Below are 26,615 nucleotides of genomic sequence, written 5' to 3'. Positions count from 1 at the left end.
AAATGTCACAGTCATTAGTGTTGGAACTTGCAGTGTGAAAAACACTCTGTGAAAAACAATTTCCACTATACATTTTCACCCATTAAAGTGATATGATTTTGTAATTTGTAATCTGAAGAATCTCCTGTGAATATAATTATATGTACATGTATATAGCCTATAAATGTTTTATTTACTTTGGAAATTAAGTGTACCCAATAATCACTCACATTACTAACACTTCCAACTGATCCATAATTACCTTTGAATATATGTTTGTGTGTGCAAGTAGTCAGTGTTTTTTAAGAGGGTCAGGACACTTCAAACAGCTGTTACAGTGCAGCTGCCACAATGTCATATTTGATTAGCTCCTTTACCATATGATACAGCAATATCAAGTCAGGTTAATTCAATGCTTGGCTCTGCGGTGTGCCTGATTTATATAAATATTATTGTATACGATCCAAATAGTTTTTCTCCTGCCTATTTTATTTAATATTTATATCATTGGATTGATATATAACAGGGTTTCTGCGCGGTCTTAAAAAGTCTTACATTTCAAAATCAAAATTTAAGGCCTTAAAAAGTCTTAAATTTGCTGAAATATTGTGTAGGTCTTAAATTAGTTTTAAACAGGTCTTTATACCTACCTCTAATGCTCATTGAAATGCTCTCGCAGCGCTTAAAAATGTTTTTTTATGGCTGATGGCCAGCCACTGTAATGGCCTACATAGGGATCTCCTGGCGGCACATGCCGCTCACTACAGCGGCATTTGCCTGTGGCCGATGGAATATGCCACTTTTGGCGCTTTTCCATTACATGGTACCTGCTCGACTTGCCTCGACACTACTCGCCTTTTTTGGTTTTCCATTACAAAAAAAATGACAGACAGGGGTGTCCTGAACAAACCCACCATTTTTAAATAGTTTAGCCAGCTGTGGGGTTTTTTGCATGTGGCCTCCAAAAGATTGTGCACAAGTAAGAGCTCAACCTGGATTAGTGTAATTAATAATTTTTTTTGGTACCTGTTTTCCAGATTAGGAAAACACATTTGCTTTTTTTCTCCTTGTTTTCTTGACTGCCCATATCGTTCACCTTCACCTCAAATGTTAAGGATATTTTTAGCGTTTTTCATGTCCTAAAAAAAGTGTTATTAACTACCTTTGAGGGAAGCAAAGAGATGAAAGTATTACAGACAGAATTTAATATTTACAGTATAATCTTTATTGTTTCGGCATGAGTTATTTCATATTATATGATTTAACACAGCGAAACTCTTGTGTGTTTTACTCTGCTGCTTCTTTTCCCTGTAAAAAACACATAAATGGTTTGTGAGAGTTTGAATAAGCGATAGGGGACAATAATTGTGATCTGTTGATTTTATGTTATTTAAACCTAATGCTTTCTAAGGTGAATATAATACTGTAAAGAATCTGCTCTAACATATCGACAGATATACTGTACATCAGAGAATAATTGCTTTGTTGGTTATTTTTCACTAAACTGACGTATATATTTACCTTGCCAGAGTCACGGCTCTTCGCTCTCAGCTTGTTGACCTGGGACTCTGCGATGTCAGCACGCTCCTCAGCCTCCTCCAGCTCATGCTGCACCTTCCTGCACTTGGACAGATGAGTGTTGGCCTGCTCCTCCTGAAATACAAGACATAGAAAAATATGTAAATGTTCAAAAAGATCCATAGTACTACATTACATTAAAATAACTATGATATATTGTCAAACTTTCAGTGTTGAAAATGTATATTTTGTCCTTACCGCCTCTTCAGCCTGCCTCTTGTAGGCCTTCACCTTCAGCTGCAATTTGTCAACTAGATCCTGCAGCCTGGCAACGTTTTTCTTGTCCTCCTCAGTCTGTAATAGGCAATATAGATTTGCATGTGTATTTTTAATGATAAATATGTTAGATAGTTTTTGTACTGTACATGGTACCTATCAAAGTGACTGTACCTGATAGGTGAGCTCCTTCACCCTCCTCTCATATTTGCGGACACCCTTAATGGCATCTCCTCCACGTCTCTGCTCAGCTTCAACCTCTGCCTCCAGTTCACGCACCTTCAAAAACCAAGACAATAAGTATCCGTCTTCTTTTCCAAAAGTCTTGCTTCAGTTGTGCAAATTCTTAACGTGACTTTCTTACCCTGGACTCCAGTTTCTGGAGCTGCTTCTTGCCACCCTTCATGGCCAGGTTTTCAGCCTCATCCAGGCGGTGCTGCAGGTCCTTAACAGCTACCTCCAGGTTCTTCTTCATCCTCTCCAGGTGAGCGCTGGTATCCTGCTCCTTCTTCAGCTCCTCAGCCATCATAGCAGCCTAAAGGAAGCAGCATAAAATGTTAATGAGAAATATCTTGAACATATTGGAGTGAAAGTAAGAACAATTAAAATGTAAACCCACATCAGTGATGGCCTTCTTGGCCTTCTCCTCTGCATTCCTTGCTTCCTGAACAGTGTCATCCACTTCACCCTGGACCTGGACCAGGTCAGCCTCAAGCTTCTTCTTGGAGTTCAGAAGGCTTGTGTTCTAAAAGGCAAAAAAGGCATTTTAGTCATCACATGCCTGATTTTCACATTATTTAATTTTCATTAGATTTTTGTAATTATTGAAGAAATGATTGGGCTCATTCACCTGAGAGTGTAGAAGTCCAACACGCTCACTGGCATCCACCAGCTCCTGCTCAGCAACTTTGCGACTTCTCTCCGTCTGTTCCAGAGCAGCTCTAAGTTCCTCGATTTCTGCTACCATCAGACCGTTTCTGCGATCCACCATAGCAGCTTGTTCCTTAAAGTCTTCCTGTGCTCTGATAGCATCATCAAGGTGCAGTTGTGCATCCTAGTGAAAAAATATCAGGAAAGTATTCACATGAATGCCGAAATGTACCTGCACTGATCATAGTCTGTGCAACAACTCTTTGTCTAACAGTACCTTCAGCTGTGCTTGCACATTCCTCAGCTGCTTCTGGGACTCAGCGGCCTGGCGATTGGCGTGGCTCAGCTGAATCTCCATCTCATTCAGGTCTCCCTCCATCTTCTTCTTGATTCTCAGGGCATCGTTTCTGCTCCTGACCTCAGAATCCAGAGTGCTCTGCATGGAGTCAATCACCCTCTGGCTGTTCCTCTTGATCTGCTCCATCTCCTCATCTTTCTCTGCCAGCTTCCTATCCACCTCACCCTTAATCTGGTTGAGCTCCAGCTGGACACGCAGGATCTTAGACTCTTCGTGTTCTAGAGTTCCCTGATGATATCAAAGAATAAAATATTAATCTTTGCCTTTAAACATTTTTTGTATATTTGTCTATGATTAAGATTTTTTTTCAGAAGATGGCCCCAGAATTTTTTTTACCTCAGCCTCTTCAAGAGCCGTCTGGATCTCAGACTTTTCAGTCTCCACCTGCTTCTTGGACTTCTCCAGCTCATGGATGCTCTTGCCAGTCTCACCAATCTGTTCAGTCAGATCTGAGATCTCCTCTGCAGAGAGATACATGTGTCTTATATTGTTAAGCCTTAGAATGTAAAATATTAACACTTTATTCTAACACAATTGAATACAATGTAAGAAATACAAGTGTTGAATACAATGTAACTGTTACATAATGTATAACTCACGTTGCAGATTCTTGTTTTCACGCTTCATGGTCTCCAGCTGATCCAAAGATTCCTCATAAGAGTTCTTCATCTTGAACAGCTCAGTGCTGAGAGAACGAGCCTCCTTCTGGGCTCCCTCGAGCTCTGCCTGACCCTCCTCGAACTTCTGTTTCCACTCTGCCAATACCTGAATAACACCATTCATACTGTTCAGTTGCTTATGTAGCCAATATGAGGAAAAATAAATATATATTTAATTGTTTGTATGGCTTGCCCACACAAAGTAAATAATGCTACCTTGTCAAAGTTCCTCTGCTTCTTGTCCAGGTTGGCAGCAAGCCCATTTGCCCTCTCCACATCAATCATGAGGTCCTCCACCTCACCCTGGAGCCTCTGTTTGGTTTTCTCAAGAGAAGCGCACTTGGAATTCACTGCCTCAATCTGCTCCTCAGCCTCCTGAAGACGCTGAGCCAGCTTTTTCCTGTTTGAAAAGGATAAGATTTATTTTCCACAGAAACTACTTTTTTCCAGATATTTTATCATTAATGAAATTCAAATCATTACATAGTTTCAGAACCTAGATGAATATTGGAAAGCACTGCTTAATCTGAAATGTTATTTTCGTAATAAGATACTAAATACAAACAATTGAAAAACCTGTTTAGAACTTTTGTTTAAATGCAAGTACTGTATTTGAGTTATGCTAAAATTCTACACTTCTGAACTGGCCATTGAATTGTTTGAATGTTACTCACTTGGATTCCTCAAGCTCCTCAGTGCGCTGGATAGCATCAGTTTCATACTTAGTTCTCCACTGAGCCACCTCACCGTTGGCCTTGGACATTCCACGCTGCAGCTCAGCCTTGGCCTCTTGCTCCTCCTCAAACTGCTCCCTCAGCAGATCACAGTCATGGCGGGCTGATTGCAGTCCATGGGCAAGAGCATTCTTGGCCTGGTGTAAGAAATACGATTGAATTTACAAAATTCCTTAATACCAAACTAATAATACCAATACACACTCACTTAAATCTTTCTTACCTTAACCTCCTCTTCAATCTGTCTTTTCAGCTCCTCAATCTGCTGTGTGAATGCCTGTTTGCCTCTGGTCAGCTGGGAGACAAGAGCTTCTTTCTCTTCAACTTGACGGCTGAACTCACCTTGTGTGAAAGATGTCATGATACATTAGTTTTTGTCATGTTTCTTAATTATATACACAACAGATCATTCAGCATAAAAGTTTTGGATACCATTTTCTGTCAGGAGACGTGCTTTCTGTGCATTTGAGTCATTGATTTGGCGGACATTTTCATCATTCTTGGTCTTCAGTTCGCTAAGTTGGTCCTCTAGAGTACGGCACATCTTTTCAAGATTTCCCTAATGAGTAAATAGAGCCCACTGATATCAGTGATCAGATTTCATTTATAATATGAATTACATTATTTACTATATTAATTTAGGTAATAACTTAGCTTGTTATGCATTGTGTACCTTTGCTTTAGCGACATTCTCCATGTTGCTGGAGAGGTCATCAATCTCCATCTTGTATTCACTCTTTTCCTTCTCAAGCTTCTGCTTTACACGCTGGAGGTTGTCGATCTGCTCTCCCAGCTCAGCAACGCTGTCAGCCTGTTTCTTGCGAAGAGCAGCAGCAGTGGCTTCATGCTGCAGAGTGGACTCCTCAAGATCACGACGGAGCTTCTGGAACTCAGCTTCACGCTTCTTGTTCATCTCAATCTGAGCAGCAGTGGCACCACCGGCCTCCTCCAGCCTCTCACTGATCTCCTCAAGTTCCCTGGAGAGGTCAGCTCTCTGCTTCTCAACCTTGGCACGAGCAGCACGCTCAGCCTCAATCTCCTCCTCCAGTTCCTCAATACGAGCCTGTTGAATATACAAGTGATGTCTTTTAGTAAACTTTCACTTTTAATACACAAAATTGGGAACACATGAACAATGCTATGTGTAATGTGATATATCACCTGGAGCTCCTTGATCTTCTTCTGAAGCTGAGCACCCAGTGACTGCTCATCTTCAATCTTGCTAAGGAGCTGACTGATTTCAAAGTCCTTCCTGTGAGAATTATAGATAAAGTACATAGAGTTAATGCAGATGACCACACATTTTAAAAGAATGGTTATTGTACAAATTCAAAAACAACATTACTTTTTGATCTTCTCATCAGACTGCTGCTTGTCATTCTCAAGATCCATGATGGATTCCTGGGCCAGTTTCAGATCACCCTCAAGCTTTCTCTTGGCTCTCTCAAGGTCCATACGGAGCTTCTTCTCTTGCTCCAGAGAACCCTCAAGCTGAGAAATAAGATGAGTATTTAATCATCACATTCAAGAAGAATCCTGCTTTGCCAATCCAAGAGACTTTGTAAACTTACATCATCCACTTGCTGCTCAAGCTTGGTCTTGGCCTTGGTCAGAGTGTTGACTTTGTCTTCCTCTGCCTGCAGGTCATCAAGAGTCTGCTGATGAGCCTCCTGAAGGGCTTTCTTTTCCTTGGTCAGCTTAGCAATGCTCTCATCTTGAGAGGCCATCTCCTCAGTCAGGTTCTTAACCTAAATGTGCAAGAAAGATCTTGTCTTTAAACAATCATAATTATAATTTTACTTGATCTGATGGACAGATTATTATTTACGAACCTTGTTCTCTGTGGCATGTTTCTCTTTTTCCACTTTGGCCAAGGTAAGCTCCAGGTCATCAATATCCTTCTTGAGCTCAGAGCATTCATCCTCCAGCTTTCTCTTCTTGGCAGTGAGCTCAGCATTGATTTCCTCTTCATCCTCCAGTCTCTCAGTTGTCTCTTTGAGTTTGGCCTCCAGCTGAATCTTACTCTTGATAAGTCCCTCACATCTCTCTTCAGCATCATTGAGATTCTCTGATTCCTAGTTAATTTTCCAAAAATAGATGTTAGGACATTAACATAAAAAAGCATGAAAGCACAACTGTCTGTCGATGTGTACTTGATTATATGTGTAAGTTGATTTGAGTACATTAACTGTTAACACAACCAGCATAAACAAATCAAACATGAAAAAGCAGAACTGTCATTTAAAAGTTTACTTACAGATGCTACTTGCAGCTGCAGATCATTCTTCTCCTGCAGAAGGGACACCATCTTCTCCTCCAGTTCCTTCTTCTTGGCAAGGGCAGCAGCCAAGTCAGTTTTCATCTTTTCATAGTTCTCCTTCATATTTGCCAGCTCCTTTTCAGTTTCAGCACTCTTCAGCAGAGGCTTGATCTTGTAGTACACCTTCATCCATGGCCAGTGTTTGACATTCATGAATGAGCGGACATTGTACTGGATGGTATATATAGCATCCCTGTTGAAAAGAAGTTGCTGTTAGGGACAAAGTTATTCTTTATTATTCATTCCATGGCTGTGCACTCAAAATTGTTGTTTTCAACATGCCTCCTCTCTGTCATCTTCACAAACTCTGTTCTCATGAGGTAACCACGGCACAAAGCCTGAGTCATGGTGACCAGAGATGCCAGTTTTTCATCTCTCATCTCCTCAAGGACACCCAGCAGACCGGCCTTGAAGAACACCTGATCAAAGAGAAAACAGAAATTGACTTCATGTCTGCACTATACACTATTCCAAACATAAAACCAGAAATGACTCAGAGAACATGTACCCCACACAATCATGTGAATGTCTTATATTATTAAGACAACTTTTTTTATCTTATCTCATGTATACGTAGCAAAATATCGTAGACAGTGAAACACAATTATTCTAAATGGCTGATGGCAGCTGTGCTTTTTTTTAGGAAAATTCAATCCTGTATGGGCACTTTTACTAGTCTTTTAATATCACTTGGTGCACAAGACAAAATGTAACCTGCCTTATCAATGGCCACATGGTGGCGCAATTTCTCTATTTCTGTTCTTTACCCATTCATTGGCCTAATTTCTCATTACAATACATAAAATTGTGTAAGACTTTTTTAAGATACTCTTTTTGTTTAACAGACAAAATGCACTGTCCATTATTGGAAAGTACCCCTGAAGTATATACATGCAATCAAGGGGCTTACCTTGGTGTGTCCGAATTTGTACTCATCATGATTAACATCAATTGACCCAAGCAGCTTCTCTGAAGCCTTCTTGTTGTCAATGAACTGGCCCTCTGGGATGACACTGGCATTCAGCACCTTGTACCTTTTTATGAGAGAGTTAATGGTCAGTGTGAGCATTTTCTTTTAATAATCTATCAAAAAACTTTAAATAATCATCACTAATACCTCTGCTTGAAGTCAGCATAAAGAATTCTGCTGGGGAAACCTTTTCTGCAGATTCTGATACCCTCCAGCACACCGTTACACCTGAGCTGGTGGATGACCAGGAAGTTCTCCATCAGACCTGTAAAAATACATTTCTTAATTAATTCTTTGAATAAATAGTTAGGCTCTAAAATACCAACAAAACAAATCACTCCTCAAAGAATCTCTTCAGATCATGTTCTCTATACCTGGAGTCTTTGACTCATTGGGAATCAGGCAGCGCACAAAGTGAGGATGGGTGCTCCTCAAATTAGTCATCAGCTTGCCCAAATTCTCCTGTAGATCCAAAATGGAGTTTTTTAATGCATGTAACAACTGTGAGTTTGAGCATAAGTTGAGATATTATATTTAAGATAATTTGCAACGTTAAACCTTACCCTAAACTGTGAAGACACAGTCTGCATAGAACCACCCTTCTTCTTGCCTCCCTTCTTGCCACCAGTTTCTATAAATGTTTTTAAATAGACATGTTATGTTAGAATGTGACATTTCATTTACATGAGCACATGCTACAGTATAACCTTAAAATGTGTTTTAGTTTACTGCAGTTACTATCATACCCTCAACGACGGGAGGATACAGTATAGCCAGCAGTTTCACTGGGGATTTCTGGTACAGCTGAATGACAGACTCATTCAGTGGATCCTTGTTCTTGTCCAGCCAGCCAGCGATATTGTAGTCCACGGTACCAGCGTAGTGCACCAGGGAGAAGTGGGCCTCAATCTTGCCTTTCTTGGGGGGTTTAGGCTTCTCAAATGCTTTGTTTTTGCCAAGATGCTGGTCATACAGCTTGTTCTTGAAGGATGTGTCTGTGGCCTTGGGGAACATGCACTCCTCTTCAAGGATGGAGAAGATTCCCATGGGCTTAAAAAAGTGGGAAGAAGTATTTCATTAAGTGATATATTAAGTCAAATTAAGAACAATTATATATAATTACCACATTACGTGATTACCTTTTCAATGAGCTCAATGCAGGCAGCCAAGTCCATGCCAAAGTCAATGAAATCCCAGACAATACCCTCCTTCTTGTACTCCTCTTGCTCCAGGACAAACATGGTGTGGTTGAAAAACTGTTGCAGTTTCTCATTGGTGAAGTTGATGCACAGCTGTTCCAATGTGTTGAACTGTGAGGGGACAAATAATTTGTATAATCTCTCACAGGGCAATAAGAATGATTCTGTCAGGAAAAGTATCAGCTTCTGAATTGTTTGAAATAAAGCTTACGTCAAAGATTTCAAAGCCAGCAATATCCAGGACACCAATGTAGAACTGTCTTGCTTGTTTAGTGTCCAAACTCTGGTTAATACGAACGACCATCCACAAGAACATCCTCTCATAGATAGACTTGGCCAGGGCAGGCACTGCGTTCATCACCTGAATAAAAACAAGGATATGATTTGTTTAAAATCAACCGACAACCATCTTGTAAAATGATGGAATACCGGAATTTAAATTTTTTCTAATGAAATAAATGACTATATATCTCAAAATATGTCAAAATATAAATACACATGTACTACATGTAAATTAAACAGAAGTGATACCAGTTTATGTCAATTACCTGAGGTACAGTCTGTCCCTTGGTGACATACTCATTTCCGACCTTCACTCTGGGATAGCACAGAGCCTTGAGCATGTCAGCGGAGTTCAGACCCAGCAAGTAAGCAACCTTGTCAGCCTCTGAAAATAGTTCAGAGATTTCCATCATGATATGAACAGAAACCAGTGTGATTAAGAACTGTATTACTGTTTTTCCCAAGCTATTCACTCTGAGCTAGCATTAAACACTCACCCTCTGTGCCATCGGGCTCAGCCTGCTCCTCACGCTGCTTCTGCTTGAACTTCATGTTACCATGGTGGAGCACAGCACCAGTCATCCTGTAGATGCTCACCTTCTCTTCAGGAGTGAAGCCCAGGATATCAATGGCATTCTGAGTTCAACAGAGGTCCACACAAACATAATCACTTTAGAAAAATGCACTTAAAAGAGCAGTTTTGATGTTGACATATTTAAATATTTGAAAGTAAAAATCACTCACATCAGTGGCTTCCAGCTCAACTTTGTCATCAATGCTGGCCACAGTGATCTGACCCATGCTACACATGGGGAAGTCGTAGGGGTTGGTGGTGATGAGTGCCATATCTGAAGATCAAAAATAGGGTAAACACGTCAGAATATTTGTTTTATATGAAAACAGGTAAAACAATGTGCATCCTCTCAATCTTCTCACCAAGCAGCTCAGGGATGTGGCCAGTCATCATCTGGAAGAAGATGTGGTAGCCTCTTTCATCAGAAAGCTGGTATGTCACTCTGGACTTCTCCAGCAGATCTACAAATATTGTTCATAAATTACAGTCTGACCAATTCTCAATTCCTGTCGTTTGTATGTACTATGATTATTATTACTTACATGTCTCAATATCAGCACTAGCCAGTTTGCCAGTTGTGCCAAAATGGATTCTGATGAATTTACCCTGTTTGGAACAAAAGATTTTTAATATCCCTCCACATTGACAATCTGTGACAAGACCTCTCTCATATGTAGAAATTGTTCCATACTTACAAAACGAGAAGAGTTGTCATTCCTAATAGTTTTGGCGTTACCATAGGCCTCCAGCAGGGGATTGGCTGCAATAATCTGATCCTCCAGTGACCCCTATAATCCAGGTTTAGAATTACAGTCAGGAAATTACTTTATTTTTCCCCCTTGAAAAATATTCTATAGAGGAAGAACCCTGAATTATAATCATACAATAACATACCTTTGCGTCGTCCTTCTTCGGTCCACCAACTGCGATTGTTGCAAAGTACTGGATGACACGCTTGGTGTTCACAGTCTTTCCAGCACCAGATTCTCCACTAGGTATAGAAATAGACTTTTAAGAATTTGATCAAGGTATTTGACTATGTTAAACAAAGTCAACAAATGTAGATGTAACAAACTCACGTGATCAAGACAGACTGGTTCTCCCTATCTGTAAATAAAAAAACAAAATAATTTACTATGTTTTACTGCAACAGAAACCCCTTGATACTTATACATTCTACATTGTTTTGGTAATGACTTACCAGTAAGCATGAACTGAAAAGCGTTGTCAGAGACAGAGAAGATATGGGGTGGAGCCTCCATACGCTTCTTGCCTCTATAGGCACTTACACATTCAGCATCGTACACTGGAAGCCACTTGTAGGGGTTCACAGTGGCACAGAACAACCCAGAGTAGGTCTGAAAGTGATCATAGAAATTTAACAGTTAACTCTATGTTTCCTCCAAGTTTAGCAATTCACAATAGTTCTCTTTTCTCATTAGGCAGATTGTCTTACGTAAATCATCCATGCTGCATAACGCTCTTTGAGGTTATACAGCACAGAGGCTTCATTGAGATGGGTCATCATGGCCATGTCCTCAATCTTGTCATACTTGGGAGGGTTCATTGGAAATACTTCATCTTCTTTCACTGTTCTCTCCTGGAATAGGGCATTTGTCACAATGAGACCTGATCATACTGAATTCCCACTTGACTGTGACTTCATGACACTAACCTCTTTAGTGGTCAGGACTTCGACGGTGACTTTGCCACCATCTTTCTTGATGATTTTTGCCTTCAAGTACAGCTCCTCCTTATCGGCCACATAGCAGGCACTCTTGGCATCAAATGGTGCACTTTGAGCCTCAATTCTCTCCTTTTCTGGCTTACGAAGGTAAATGGCAGCTTTGCCATAAATGGCCATCTCCGCGTCTGTACTCATGGTGGCAGTTTACTTCTGTGAAGTAATTACATTATATATAATTTTAAATTTAGACATTAAAACTAATGTCTTCTAGCCATATGGCTGGAAAGCCCAGAATTATAGAGTTCAATTCAATAATCAACATATAACTATCAAATTGAGTTCTGGGCATCATTACAAGTCAGTAAGTCAAACAACAGCAATCTTAGAATGATGGTTTCTGTTCATATTGAACAGTTCCTAAATGCCTGGTGTTCAACAATATATCAATACCAAGAGACCTTTAGCTTAGTTAAAGCCTTTCAGACCGTCAGACAGATTGTCTATGCTGTAATTTCATTATGTTTCTCTATAATTTACGCACAACATCTGTTGCGTGTATCTCCATCCAGGGAGAGACATTCATGCTCAGTTTCTCTTCCTGAGGTTTCTTCCGTTTACCCCCCACACACACACACACCATCCCGTTAAAGGGGTCCAAATTGAAGGTCTGAGGACAGAGTGTTGAATGCTGTACAGATTGTAAAGCCCCTTGAGACAAATTTGTGATATTAGGTTATAGATGGATAGATAGATAGATAGATAGATAGATAGATAGATAGATAGATAGATAGATAGATAGATAGATAGATAGATAGATAAAAAAATATAATAAATTATATATATTATATAAATAAAATTGTCTTGACTAGTCTTGTCCTAATTGGATGCAAAACACCTAAGGTCACGGATTAAACACACAAATACTTAAAATAAAAGTTGTACATACCTTATCCTTACCCCTTGGGAAAAGAATGTTGCACTCCACAATCCTATTGAAAACATCATGGGTTAGTCAATGCAGGAAACAACCTCAAATTAATTGAAAACTCTTGACACATATTACATAGTAGAGATACGTAAAAAAAATAAAAAAAATATAAATTTAATCTTGTGTCAAAGATGCACAGAGTGCATTGAATACATACATTCATTCTTACATGACATTATATTTTGTAAACTAATTTCCAAAATGAGAAATACATCTAAATGGTACGATGCATAGTAGCAGACCACCTCACCACAAGCTTGAACTTCACTGGTCTCCCACCACACTGTGTAAGTCACCCACATGGACCCCTTATATTCAGTCTGGTGTGCTTACAAAGCAAAGGTTGACGCAGACTTGCATGCCAATTATGGTAAGGATGACAGCTGAGTCTTGACGCATTTTTTACTGGTTCTATATTTGGGAGCAGCTTTTGAGTTCTTTTAAAACATTCACATATACATTATATTATACATACAGATTATAATAGGAAATGGTGGTGTTGCCACATTTTAAGATGAAGATTACCTTTAAGATGTTGGATGATTCATAATTAATTGATTGATTGACATTCTTTAATTTGAGACTATGTTTTAAATTTATATGAGGAATTTAAAGTGTGTTATCTGACAGACAGCAAATGCATGAAAGGTAGATGAACATTGACATTATGGTCTTACATTTTTTCATGCCTTGCGCTTGTTTGGTAATTTCTTGACTCCTAATAAACCTGCTTGTGCTGAGGTGAGTAGAGATGAGATTAGTTTTCATATAGATTAGAGCAACAGTGGTTTTGGTACTTGTTTTGACATGATGTGATGTTGGGCTTAGTTTTTCAAGCTTTTGGCAACCTTTACTGAAAATGCAAGACAAAAGAGCAAAAAATGACTTTTTACACTTGACTCTTTTTAGTCATGTGAATTTTGATTATTATGTGGATTATTATGGCAATCTTTGGTGTGCATATGTAAACATAACCACATATGACGTACTATGTGATATTTTTAATCACTAAGTAAGCAACATTTTTATTAAATGTAATTATATTTTTTCAATTACACATTTATTATTGCCTTTTCTAAACTAATTTAACATGATTTTAACAGAAATGTCAATGTCTCCTGAAATGTAATTTCAATTCATTCAGGCTCTGAGAAGTCTTTGCAAAGGAGATTCAGTCTACATTATAGAATGATTAAGATTAAGCAGTCAGAGTGAGCCAGTTGTCAGCTAAATTGGGGTGCGATGTAGAGCATATGCTATCTTCTGTGAGCCACATTTGTTAGGGGCCCCTCTGTCAAGCTCCATCTTGTAATTTGAGTGGTTTCAAAAATTGCTGTGTGAAGGTGAGAGAAGTGGGCATGTCATCAAAGTGGGAGGGTGCAAAGCCTGCCCTGGATTGGTTGACTGTATATTAATTAAGCAAAAGAATGCTTTGACCAAAACGCAATATGGCTTTAGACATTAGGACACATACTGTACAGTAAGTGTTACCAGAAAATCTTACCAAGCTTTGAGATTTGCCCTGGATGTCACACATTGTCTTTTAGTGGACTATTGATATGCAGATATAATTTTTTATTTAATTTTCAAAATTTAATTTTCACCCAAATGTACAATTTACACAAGCTACTGTACTGCATGTTAGACAAGAGAGAAACAAATCAGTGAAATAGTTAGGTCACATCAAGTGTAAGGTACTGTACAGTGAAAATAGGATGTTCACTAAATATTTAGTGTAATAACATCTCACACACACACGGTTTCAAACAATGATTAAAATGTTTCAAGTATGGGCTCCTACAATGCTTCTTAGTCCTGTTTTTCATTAAATGTTTAAGATTATTTGATGTTCAGATGACTGTTTGCCCACCAAGGCGGTTGCAGTGAGCACACAGCTGATTGATGTCTCACAGCAAGGCACTCCCCCTTCCAGAGTTTACCTCACTTGGTCATATGTCAGAGCCATGCTATTTAGGCTACTTTGAAAGAAAAAAAATTATCAAAGCTACTATATTGTTTTCATCATAATTTATGCTCACCAAACATGATGATTATGGAAATAATTACTGCATTCAAACAAGTGACCTTTTAATAACCCAGTCTTGACTAACAAAATTTGCTAATTAATTAAAATATGTGGTGGCTCCTACTTGTTTCAAAAAAAAAGGGGCAAAAAACCAAACAGATGTTTTATCTGCTCATCTTGTACAACGCTCGGCCAGCGCTGAGAGCAAGCCCATGGATCAATCAATTTTGTAATAATCTTGATGTTTATTTGTTTTTACGGGTTCTTTTAATACCTCGCCTAACATTTTGTGTGCTGCATTGCGCCAACTCAATGTAATTAGATACATGTATGTGTCAAAGTCCTGTAAAGGAAGAGAGGTCAGAGGATGCCTGGTGTTGTGGGGGCAGACATTTGAAGCACAAGGCAGTTGTTGAAGCTTCTGAAAAAAGCCAGTCTGCTGACTAGTTACAGTACCAGAGTGATGTGGAAACACTTTTACCATTCATGGTTTAACATATTTATGTTCACACAAAAAAAAAAACATAAAAAAGGGACAGCTCACAGAAGGGCAGTATGTATTAATATGGGTGGATAATGTCAAACTGATTAGTGGCACAATTTGAGCCATAACCCGAGTCTCCTACACGTGCTGTAGTGGATCCGGAGTGGATGGGGCTCTTCAGTGAAACGCTACAAGACATGGCAGATTGCCAACCAGTGCTTGGACATGTGTATGCCCGTTATACCCATACGTTTTTGAACCTAGCTGTAAGTAATGAATTTAATGGCATACTTAACAGTTATACCGGTAAAAAAAAACATTGACAGTATAGTAAATTAAACATGATTCAAATGCAGGATGTAACTTGCACACATCTCTCAGCCACCTTCTGAACCTAAACACCGTAGGAATCAATGTCATCTGAGCCTTGTTCACATGATTGCCTTCTGTGAAACTCAGAGCCACAGTTTGCGACACTTTTTTACTTGTTTCATGTAATCAAAATGAACCTCTGTCGCTTTGTAAGAGCTGAACCGGTGTTGTGCTAAGTTTTGCATCCCTGCCGATAATTTCATACTCAAGGGAAACTAATGATTTTTAAGGCAAAGCACTGTTTAAAAACGATATCATCTTCTTTGTCATGTTCATCAGTGAAGATAGCCTGAATAAACTGAAGTCTATAATTTTAAAACGTTTAGAGTCATCAATGTTTTATTAGACTCAGTAGCAGTGTCCTTGCTGCCTGTGAGGTGGATGCAATTTTTGGCAGGCATAAGTATGGAATGCCATTTCATTCAGTATTAAATAAATTAATAAATACATAAATAAATTAATAAATACATGAATAAATAAATAAATATGCCTTTTATATCATGAAATAAATAAATGAGGCAATAAATACATAAATAATTAAATAAATGTAAATATTCATATATAAATGAATCAATTAGTTAAATATTTTTAATTATTTAAATACATTTAAAGTTTAGCTTATTTCATGGTCCACATTTATTTATTTCAAGACACTTTTATTTCATAAATCCACATTTATTTATTTCCGTGGACTTTTATTTCCTAATGCCACATTTATTGATTTCCCTCTCTATTTCCAGTTCTTATATGCAAATCAGGGGGCGTGGCTATCTCTCACATTCAGACATAATGGAAGGCCTTAGGTGAGTTAACTTACTTATTGAGCTAAAGAGTAGGCTATGGTGGGCAAAAACATTTATAATACAGTAATTACTGCGGGTTGACACAACATTAGCTGAGGCGTTGTTAAGGGAGCTAGTGGGCAATCGACTGCTCTGATTCACATTAAACTGAACATTTCCGTTGATGGTGAAGTGAATGGGACTTCGTTGGGACTATTTATGTGGACGCTTCTGTATTTATTGTTTATTTTATATAACAATGTGTTTACAGGTGTGTCAACTGCAGTGGCTGTGCAAGAAGGAAATAAGATGAATTAAAGCTGCAAGCAGCATTGGACGGGCCCTCGCGTCGGGGTTACTGGCGGACACCAAACCTCGCAACTGTGCATTTGCGTGGCACTCAGACACTGCAAATTGTCACCAATGAAAAGGGAATTCACTGCTGAGTTCAATAATACCTCACACAAGACTCTACGTCATACAGTTCATTAGCTGTGAAAGGGGGCATGGCCAAAGCATAGGGGGCGGGCTAAACCTTTACCAATAAAAAAGGAAGTCTCTGCAGAGTTCATTGATACCTCACATAAGACTCTACCTTAAACGGGTCACCAGTTATGAAAGGGGGCGTGGTTTAAGCATAGGGGGCAGGCCAAACCATCAACAATGAAGAAGGAACTCTCTGCTGAGTTCAATGATACCTCACACAAGGGTCTACCTTAAACGGTTCCAATGTTATGAAAGGGGGCGTGGCTTACGCATGGGGGCGGGCAAAACCATCACCTATGAAGAAGGAACTCTCTGCTGAGTTCAATGACACCTCACACAAGACTCTAATTTAAACGGTTCAAATGTTATGAAAGGGGGCATGGTCTGTGTAAGTGGGTGTGGTTAAAGTATATGGGGCGGCTCAGTATCACACGTAGACCACACATTATAAGTTTGTAAATCAGATGATGTTTGATATAAGACTTATTTCCTGTTGCCAGCAGGGGACGCTATGACCAAAAGTCAATTTTAGCCTTTAAACCCTTGACGCCTGAATTTATTCACAATTATATAAACAAAATATTATGTGTGTTTCTGGCTCCAAGCTGATGCTAAATTAAGTTGAGATTGTTAATTTGTCTATAGCATATGGAATAGATATAAATTTAGGTATGATGCAAATTAGCGACAACAGGCATTATGGTAAAATTCTTTACAAAATGGTAAAATTAATAAAACACATCGTAGATTTCATTCATGTCACAAAGTTGTTAGAACTTCTAAACTGTAAATGACAAATACATGGATCTTGACAACGGCAAGAAAGAAAACACTCTCCTACTCCCTAACATTGACAGTAGTTTCTTTAGGGTTAGGGGTAGGGTTAGGTTTAGGGGTAGGATTAGGTTTAGGGGTAGGGTTAGGGTTAATTTCGCTTCCGTGAACCGGATGTATCTCCCACTCCGACCGGTCCTACGAGAAACCAGTGCATGCAAAAGGTTCCTAGGTATGTATCGCATGTAAACAAACCGGCATTGGGGGGAATACACACGCTATCTCGCCTGCAGTCGGAATGGAAGAGGTTTGATGCAAATTAGCGACAGTCGGCGTTAAGGGGATAAATGTCCTCAGGCCTGGACCCTTGTAAAGACATTTTGGCCAAATTAGACAATGTACACTAAAGTTACAACAACTTCTTCGTTCATCGATAAATACTCAAAATGGCCGCCACGCCACGTCCACATCGTTGGATAGAAAGTTTTGCTTTTAATAACTTTTCATCGTTAAGGTCTTTAGATGACACAGACCGAATTTGAAGTTGATCGGATGAAATCCCTAGGAGGAGTTCGTTGAAGTATAGCACCTTGACTTTTAGGCCTACTTTAAGTAAATATCAGCCTTTAGTTGTCCTCAGGGTTGGACACTTATGAATCCTGAAAAGTTTCAAGCCAATTGGACAATGTACACTCAAGTTACACCCACTTCCTGTTTCGATGGCAAAATGCACAAAATGGCCGCCCCGCCACAGCCATGCCCTATGACGAAAAGTTTTTCTTTTAATAACTTTTCATCTCTAATGTCTTAAGATGGCACAGACCAAATTTGAAGTTGATCGGATGAAATCTCTAGGAGGAGTTTGTTAAAGTACTACATGTGGAAATGGCCAAAATTGCACTAATTTCGAACATTCAATTAAAAATGGCGGACTTCCTGTTGGGTTCAGGGTATGGCTCCAATGAGCTTTTCTGTACGTCTTGACATGATACATATGTTTACCAAGTTTCATTAGTCTATGTTAAAGGTACTGAAGGGGCTGAACTTTGTAGGGGGGCACAATTTTGGTGAGTTTTTGAGTATGTTAAGCCCCTCAAAAAGGCGATTAATTTGCCAGAGGAAGAATTCCTTCAGTTTCAATAGGGCCTTCGCTGCTGTCGGCGCTCGGGCTTCTCGTTCTCACTTCACCATCAATGGAAATGTTCAGTTTTATGTGAATTAGAGCAGTCGATTTCCCGCTAGCTCACTTAACAACGCCTCAGCTAATGTTGTGTCAACCTGCAGTGATTAAAACATTAATCCATTATGTCTTCCATTATGTCCGCACTCTCAATTTTTTTGCAGTATTGAATGTAAGAGATAACCACGCCCCCTGATTTGCATATAAGAACTGGAAATAAATAGAGGGAAATAAATAAATGTGGATTTATTAAATAAAAGTCTCTTGAAATAAATAAAAGTGGACTTATGAATAATTACAGCCAGAATATTTACATATATTTAATTATTTATTATTTATTTATTTCATAATGTATTTCAAAGGCATTTTTATTTTTTTATTCATGTATATATGCATTTATTAATTAATTTATGTATTTATTCATTCATTTAATATTGAATAAAACGACATTCCATAATGGCAGGGATGCAAAACATTTCTTTTTTTAAAGATTTTTTGGGGACTTTATTATGTAGGCTAGCTGAAGATGTGGAAGGGGAGAGAGAGAGAGGGAGGACGACATGCAGCAAATGCGCTGCGACAAAGACTGAGCCTTTATGCATGGGGCGCACGCTCTGCCAGTTGAGCTATCCAGGCGCCCCACCTGACGCACGTGTCCTAACGAAATGTCGCTCCCCACCATAATCCCACAATTCTCATTGAAATAGGCTACTTTACTAGCTTTGTAGTTAATTAAACAGGCACGCCACCTATCCCTCCGCCGCACCTGTCGGTCTCCTTCCATGACTGTCTTGGCACAATTAACTGAATCGGAACTGAATCGGCGCAAAAACGAAACCAAAACAATAATCTGCCCTTGGTTTCGTTTTAAAATAATAGAAACCCTGGCTGCAGTGAGACGCAGTCTACGACAATAGTTGTTGGTGAGTGCTTATATTTATCACTTTTAGCTAAATTTTAAACGAATATGAACTGCACCGTTTAATGCAACCTGTAGGTCTACCTGTATCTGTGTCTGTACTGTAGGGCAGAAGATAAAAAAAACTCACTGCGTTGCTCGTTACCTTAAATGACCTCGGCTATACGTTATTTCAGGACAAGCTGAGGATATCAGCAATAAAAGCGCACTTACTGACGTTATGTGTTTTTCTTGGGACAAGTCCTTTACACTGAAGGCATGAGAAGCCTAATGGCCGTCCAAAACAAAAGTAATGGAAGTATAGCTCGTGCGCATGAGTTATCCACATTTAAAAACAAACAAAATCAGCCTTTTTGTCACATGTCTGTCATGAAAATAGGATTTTTCCATAAAGCACAACTATCTCAGTTGTCTGTTTCTCATTAATAATTCACCGAATATACCCAAATTTGAATTTACACAATGCGTCAATAGCAGCCTATATCTCTCTTTTTCATTTCTCAAACTATAGCACAAAGCACCAAGGAAATATTTACGGAAGATGATTAGGGCCACATGTGAAAATGTTATTTCAGTTCTGAGTTTAAACTTCTGAGAATGAAGTCAGAATTCTGAGTTTAAAGTCATGATTTTGACTTTAATCTTCTTAAAACTCAGAATTCTGAGTTTAAACTGAAATAAAATGTTCACATGTTGCCCTAATCCTCTTCCGTTATTATACAATATTGGAAAGTTGATGTACATTTTTAAACCAACCACATCCCGTGCGTGAAACGTTTTAGTGTTATAAATGAAAGCCAACATGTCCATTAAAAACAAGCTGTTAGAGGTTCCATCAAGAAATTTTAAATTAACAAAAGAGCAGCACTATTTCAAATTACTGCATATGAAAAGGCCTCTACTTCTCTGCATCCACTTTATAAACTGGCTTTCTGCGTGATGATTATAATGATGTTGGTGCTCATTAGGACTATAGCCCTCTAAGGTGTAAGTGTGTGAAGTGACTAATTGGAACACAAAAAATGTAGGTGGCTCCCCATTAATTTACAAAAGGTGTTACTTAGTTCTGTTGTATTATTTCCGTCAGTTAAAGCTGTCTTTGATGGATGAGATTAGTTGTGAATGTATAGGCTATATGTTTTCACTTGTTTTCATGTTTACTTGTTTGTTTATTAGCTGATTAGGGCTGGGATGATATGCTTTTGTCCCGATTCGATTCTTTCACGATACATGGGTGCCAATTTGATTTGAATTGCGATTTTCGTTAATTGCGATTTTAGAAGTATTGCGATTCGATAGTATTGAGTAGAGCAAATTTTCATTTCCTTGTTTAACAACAACAAAAGTTAAATAATACACTACTAGAGACATTATATCATGAGACATTTCTAAAAACGAATCCATAAACATGATATATATCGGTGAATCATTGGTAAAAAATAAATAAAAAATAAAATATTGTTTCTGGGGAAAATAATCAATTTTAAAAATCGCCACGATACATACGTGAATGGATTTTTTCCCCCCACCCCTACAGCTGATGGAGTCTGACCATGGATGAGGAGGCTGACCCTGACAACCTAAATGTGAACTCCGTCTTGGCTCAGGAATCCTCAGAACTGTTCGAAGTCCTAAGCAGTCAGTCACCCGCAATCCTAATAAAGTTGTGCCAAATAATGCCTAGTGATGCTCGTCGGAACATCAACATGGACCCTAGTAGCTGTTCTGCAGCAGCAGTAACCGAACATATCAAAGTCATGTTGGAGTACTTCAGGGTGGCCAACCATGCAGATTGCTGCAACTTCCTTCAGAGCATGTGTATCTTATGTGAGGGCATCCCCATGCGCCTGGAGTCGAGGCTTATGTCAGTGGCTGGATATGCAAATAGTGAGTATGAAATAATGCTATGAATGTTGACATGAGATGATAATCTTATTTATATTTTGTACTGATTGCTAATATATTTCAATGTGAGAATAATAAGATGCTTTATTGTCATTGCATGTTAAACACAACCAAATTTGGTTTGGCAGCGATCCATTTAGCTTAGCAGCATATATAAATAAGTATACATTGTAATTTACATCTACATATACTATATATCTATAGAGATATAAAGAGTTGTATACCTTACATACATTGAAATTATACTAAGTAGCCTGTATTTAAATTACAGAGTGCCATTTTAATATTTACAGACAGAATAAAATCAGCCATGCTTGCGGCTCTCTGAGCGTGTCTAGACGCATCTACACTGTAAGCTAACATGCTCACAGTTACAATGCTTACATGCTGAAGTTTATCAGGTATAATGTTTAACAGCTCAACATTTTAGTTTACACTCACTTAACAAAAAGTACAGATAGATATGTACTTCCAGGATCAGAACAACCGTTTCCTGGGGGAAAGTCTTGTGTTTTAACCTCAACTTGTTCTGGGACCCAAACTCTGCTTCCACGCTTGAAAGTCTTGTGTTTTAACCTTAACTTGTTCCGGGACGCGAACTCCACTCCCACGCTTGAAAGTCTTGTGTTTTGCAACCCATCCACTACCACAGCTGCCTCACTTCCACAGTTGCACTTTGGGCCTGGTTGAATCAGATGTGTTTACAGTTGATAGCCCAGTGCAACTACTGTACACGGCGTAAAATGATACGCCAAAAGCCACAAATAAGCATTATGTTACCAAGCAAGGAGACAGTCAGTTCAAGGCAGAAATTCATGTAAAATATAATACATTTAATATGTATGTGTATTAAATGTTCATTTATCAAAAATTACAGAACAGGAAATGAATTGGGGCTGCATTTCTCTCTGTGTGTTAAAACGAAAGTGTGTTATGGAAAGCACCTTCGCATTGCACCATTGTGTAATTAAATAATTCACCGGTGCTGCAGTTCAGCAGAGTCTTTTTTTCACAATAAACGAAAAAGATCCTTATCAGAATAAAATGTATGTGTAACCAATTTGAACAGAAATCTTTGGCCTATTCTGTTTACTTTTGCTTTTCGAATATATAATCCACTGTATCGTGTATGTGCATGGTTGCTCATTTGAGTTGAATATGGTAATCTCATTTGTGGTTACCACAGTTGGCCAACCTACAATTACTAAAAACTGCATAAGTAGTGTGCTATGATTAAACTGTGACTTCAGAACAGTACTACCGCTGAACCCCAAATGGTTTATTGCTCAATTGGGCACACACAGTGTGGAGTGGAAAAACTTAATATTTGGACTTACTTACTCATACCAGCAAAATGCTGCAGACAAAATATATATATATATATATATATATATATATATATATATATATATATATATATATATATATATATATATATATATATATGATTGTGTGTGTCTATGTGTATATATGTAATGTCTACAGGTCTCCATGTTCTTGCATGCACATCTTGCCATACATCCAATGATTGTATGCTACCTACTTCTCCACTACACATTTGACTTTGTTCTGCTGTTATGTATTTGCATATTGAGCACACCCCAAGCTGCTCTCAAAATGAAAGCTGGCTCACCTGGAAGATTGAAATACACAAATGAAATGCAATGTATGGCAAGTGATCGAGTGGTCTGTTTTTTAGGTTGTTTTTTTTACTAAGGATTTCATTATCTTTATTTTGTTTATAGTAAAGCACCCAACCCAAGTAAAAATAGCCTTATTGACAAACTGAAGTGGAAAAGTGAAAGTAAAAGGCAGCCGTGGGGGGAAGCAGCAACGGTCAACATATCATCAGTAAATCTTATGACTTTTGTTTCACTTTGGGAATCCCTGGCATTTCCTTTGATTCTTTTTTTTCCCATCTCTAAATTATTTAGAAAGAAAGTTAAAGTCAAAGCCTAAAAATAGTATGCAACATATACAAAATTCTTGATAGCATTATTCTTTTGGATTTCAAGGTTATTCTTTTGGATATTTCATAGTGTATTTTTGTATGTATTTTATGGCTTGTATGTGTTTTTCTATACTTTAGATGTTTCCGAAAATTCCAGTCCCTGTGGAACAGATGGGAAGTCATCATCACCGCCTTCAGAGCAGCAGCTCATCAAACGGCCACGTATTGGTAGAACATATACATAATGCTTCAACCTTGTTACATTGCAGCTACTGTATAAACTAACATAGCAAATGGCCATTTACTGGTTAAAGCCAATGGATTTTTTAAGAGAACTGCATACAGTGTGGCAGATTCAGCATTGCTGCCAGTAGGTCCTACTGCCAATTGCAGTACTGTAATAAAAAAATGGTAACCATTTATAATAAGGGCACATGAATTATCATGAATTCATGCATGAAAAAGCATGAATTCATTCATGTAGTACTTCATGAACTATCAGTAATGTACACAGATTATAAGTATCTCATGCATGACTTAATGCAGGAACAATAGGTTTATTAATGCATCTGTTAAGGTATTTCAATCATCATGATTTCTGATTTATTAATGATGTTTATGTGTTCCTCATTGGTATATCAGTAGTTAAATTGACCTGAAAAACTTGAATTGAAGTGTTGTAATCACGATTAACTAAAGATTACTTCCTCATTACTTCATCATGTTTGTGGCCCTTCCAATAAAGTGTGGACCTGGTCCATCTTTAACATTGATAAATACGATTCGTGACCCCTCAAATAAAGTCAGCCCTTCTGTCTATTTAGACATCATATTTTTTGAAAAATTACAAATACAAATGAAATCATTAATTTGTACTTCATCAAGAAATTTCAGGTGTACAGACACTTAAAAGTTAGTAAAAAGTTAAATTCATAAATATCTTACTTGGGTGAGCATTGTTCTCAGGCATTACTGTTTAGGTGCCTTATGTTGTTATGTGAATAAAGCAACTATAAGAATGCATCTACAGTATAATTTATTACGTGTAAATTTAGTGACTTCAGTATCATTTTGCCAACTCACTCCTTTATATCCTAATACATTTAGTTTTATGCCACCATTATTCATATCCTTTTTATCAATGTTAAAGATGGACCAGGTCAGCACTTTTTTTGAAGGGCCACAAACATGATGAAGTAATCCATAAATAATGCTTAGTTAATCATGATTACAACACTACAATTCAGGATGTTTAGCCTGTCACTTAGATTTACAAATGAAGAAGACATAAACATTGTTATTAAATCAGAAATCATGATGATGGGAATACCTTAATTGATGCGTTAATTAAGAATACGTTCCTGCATTATGTCATGCATGAGATACTATTAATCTTTGTACACTACTGATAGTTCATGGAGTACTACATGAGTGAATCCATGTTTTTTCATGAATTAAGTCATTCATGAACTCATGATAATTCATGTAGAGTGTTACCAAAAACTCTTCTACATGCAAAAAAGAATTTCCCCTAAATACAGTGTCCTTTAACTGTGGCTGTAAAACAGCAAACCTGACATATCAAAACCCATTAGTTTTCATTTTTGTAATGCAAACTTTGAACTTTTAAAGATTTAATATTTGTAAAAAAGTTTTCAGAGAAAATCCCTTTTTCTGTGTTTGACATTTCAATGTAAAGTATATGGGGTGTGCTGGCAGGTCCAGAGAAAGAGACACTAAATCACAAATGTCATTATTTACATGGAAGAAACCATGAATAATTATATTAACTTAACCAGTTAATTAACCAACCAGCCCTAACCAGTTCTCATGTTCAGATGTGCTGAACCAAAACCAGCTACTTGAATGACCAAGAGCCAACTCTCTCTGCATGAACTGTAAATGTACAGCACCTGATTTAGTTTTTTTGTAGTTAAGGAGTGTTTTGGATTCCATGAATCATTTTATTTGACAGACACACAGACCTTTTCGAACCAAATAATCTGGTTCTTGTACTGTGAATTTTCTAAATGTTGTATCTTGAATGTTGAGTGTTCTAAAATACATGTGTGTGTGTGTGTGTTTTACATATGAACATGAAATTGTCTGTTGAAACTGCAATTAAATATAAAAAAATAAGGAACCTTCTGGCCCTGTGCTGCCCACAAATACTGCCCTCTACAAATAATGTGTTTTATAATGTATTCTACCCACAGATCACTGGGCGCAGTACATCGCTGCAGTGATGCGTTTACTGCAGAGGAGGTGGGAGCGACTCAGTGAGCACCTGGTGAGGGAGGTCCAGCCTGAGAATGTGTGGGTCAGACTAAGAACAGCGAACAGAGGCAGGGACAGACCTGATCAAACCCCTGGATCAGCAGACAAAGGGGGCAGAACACCAGGTTAGCGTGACTTCCTTTTCCTCTCATTCTATATCAGGAATCTGCTGAATTTAAAATATAAATATAATCAGGGTGTGATTTGTGAGAAAAGCAGAGGGTGGGATGTTTTTTGATCATGCACAACAAAACAAAACATGCAAGAATTAAATCCCCCTTCCAATACCATGGATATAATGCCACTCGGCAATGCACAACATCCAATGGAAAATAATCTCAAAGTGAAATAGCACAACGTGGTGGCAACATAAAACACAGTGCTTTCAAGCCGGAGAGCGGAGTTCACTATGCGACAAAAACGAAAATACTTTCACCCATGAAACGCTTGTTCGTTCCTCGGGAGCGTTTTAATCCAAACCACGATCGTTTTCCTAAAAAAAAAACACGGCCTCTAAAGGACCGTCATCTGGCGGTGCCTATACCTGGCTCACAGTCCCCTGTTTAGGCTATTGGTGAAGTAGCATTGATCACTTTGAGGAGGGGGATACATTTTGTCCCCACCAGGGATACAAAATAATTCAGCAGATGCAGGGGTATGTAGATCAGAAAGGGGGAAATCCTATGTATCCCCCCCGGCAAATCGCACCCTGAACAAAATATAGGTTACTTTAATTTGGTGAAAAAAACTGACTTTGAAAGGGTGAAAAAAACTGGTTCTCCTATGGTACAGCTTTGTCATAGGCCCTGTGAGGAGCTATAGGTAGCTCTGTGTATTTTAGCCATTTTTGTATTTTTTTATAATTAGTATTTAAAAAAAAAGTATTTCTCATGTCACAGAAACCACTGAGAGTAAATATTGTGTTTTGGATGTTATTATCATGCTGTCAGGGTTTTTGTTCTGGTGCTCTGCAGAGATCGAACACCCGTCTGCATTCTCTTATCCCCCAGTTGTGCGCCGCGGTTGCCTGGCATCGGCAGCCAAA

At 38.3% G+C, this 26,615-nt stretch overlaps 2 protein-coding genes across 2 annotated transcripts in view; one reads left to right on the top strand and one right to left on the bottom strand.

The window, feature by feature from the left end:
* Positions 1 to 1,251: 1,251 nt before the first annotated feature.
* On the bottom strand, positions 1,252 to 11,636 carry LOC114559754 (myosin heavy chain, fast skeletal muscle). The gene is made up of 39 exons (XM_028584606.1): positions 11,415 to 11,636; positions 11,196 to 11,339; positions 10,941 to 11,097; positions 10,819 to 10,846; positions 10,634 to 10,730; positions 10,435 to 10,527; positions 10,282 to 10,345; positions 10,102 to 10,200; positions 9,910 to 10,013; positions 9,663 to 9,801; positions 9,432 to 9,550; positions 9,095 to 9,244; positions 8,824 to 8,994; positions 8,431 to 8,734; positions 8,248 to 8,315; positions 8,059 to 8,146; positions 7,832 to 7,949; positions 7,625 to 7,748; positions 6,997 to 7,133; positions 6,652 to 6,907; positions 6,227 to 6,469; positions 5,966 to 6,142; positions 5,740 to 5,885; positions 5,556 to 5,646; positions 5,068 to 5,457; positions 4,827 to 4,953; positions 4,618 to 4,736; positions 4,335 to 4,531; positions 3,877 to 4,060; positions 3,601 to 3,766; positions 3,338 to 3,462; positions 2,921 to 3,229; positions 2,624 to 2,827; positions 2,393 to 2,518; positions 2,138 to 2,308; positions 1,948 to 2,052; positions 1,756 to 1,851; positions 1,501 to 1,632; positions 1,252 to 1,287 (listed from the first exon to the last, which is right to left on the bottom strand). The coding sequence occupies exons 1-39, from the start codon at positions 11,619 to 11,621 to the stop codon at positions 1,267 to 1,269; spliced, it is 5,796 nt and encodes a 1,931-aa protein (XP_028440407.1). The 5' UTR covers positions 11,622 to 11,636; the 3' UTR covers positions 1,252 to 1,266.
* Positions 11,637 to 19,161: 7,525 nt separating this feature from the next.
* The window catches only part of nlrc5 (NLR family, CARD domain containing 5), a 57,852-nt gene continuing 50,398 nt past the window's right edge, over positions 19,162 to 26,615 (top strand). The window contains exons 1-4 of the mRNA XM_028585883.1: positions 19,162 to 19,441; positions 20,975 to 21,324; positions 23,432 to 23,521; positions 25,510 to 25,695. Coding sequence (XP_028441684.1) covers positions 20,991 to 21,324; positions 23,432 to 23,521; positions 25,510 to 25,695 — 610 coding nt within the window. The 5' untranslated portion in view covers positions 19,162 to 19,441; positions 20,975 to 20,990. The remainder of the gene's footprint in view (positions 19,442 to 20,974; positions 21,325 to 23,431; positions 23,522 to 25,509; positions 25,696 to 26,615) is intronic.

Source organism: Perca flavescens, chromosome 8, assembly GCF_004354835.1.
Source record: "Perca flavescens isolate YP-PL-M2 chromosome 8, PFLA_1.0, whole genome shotgun sequence".
Classification (NCBI taxonomy): Eukaryota; Metazoa; Chordata; class Actinopteri; order Perciformes; family Percidae; genus Perca; species Perca flavescens.
This window is presented reverse-complemented; position numbering and strand designations above follow the sequence as displayed.

Coding starts and splice junctions, on each gene's coding strand:
- LOC114559754 (XM_028584606.1), bottom strand. CDS start 11,621: ATGAGTACAGACGCGGAGATGGCCATTTATGGCAAAGCTGCCATTTAC. Junction 9,802..9,909: donor TTGAGCTGGAAGCCACTGAT/GTGAGTGATTTT, acceptor TGTTGAACTCAG/AATGCCATTGATATCCTGGG. Junction 5,886..5,965: donor TTGAGCAGCAAGTGGATGAT/GTAAGTTTACAA, acceptor CTTATTTCTCAG/CTTGAGGGTTCTCTGGAGCA.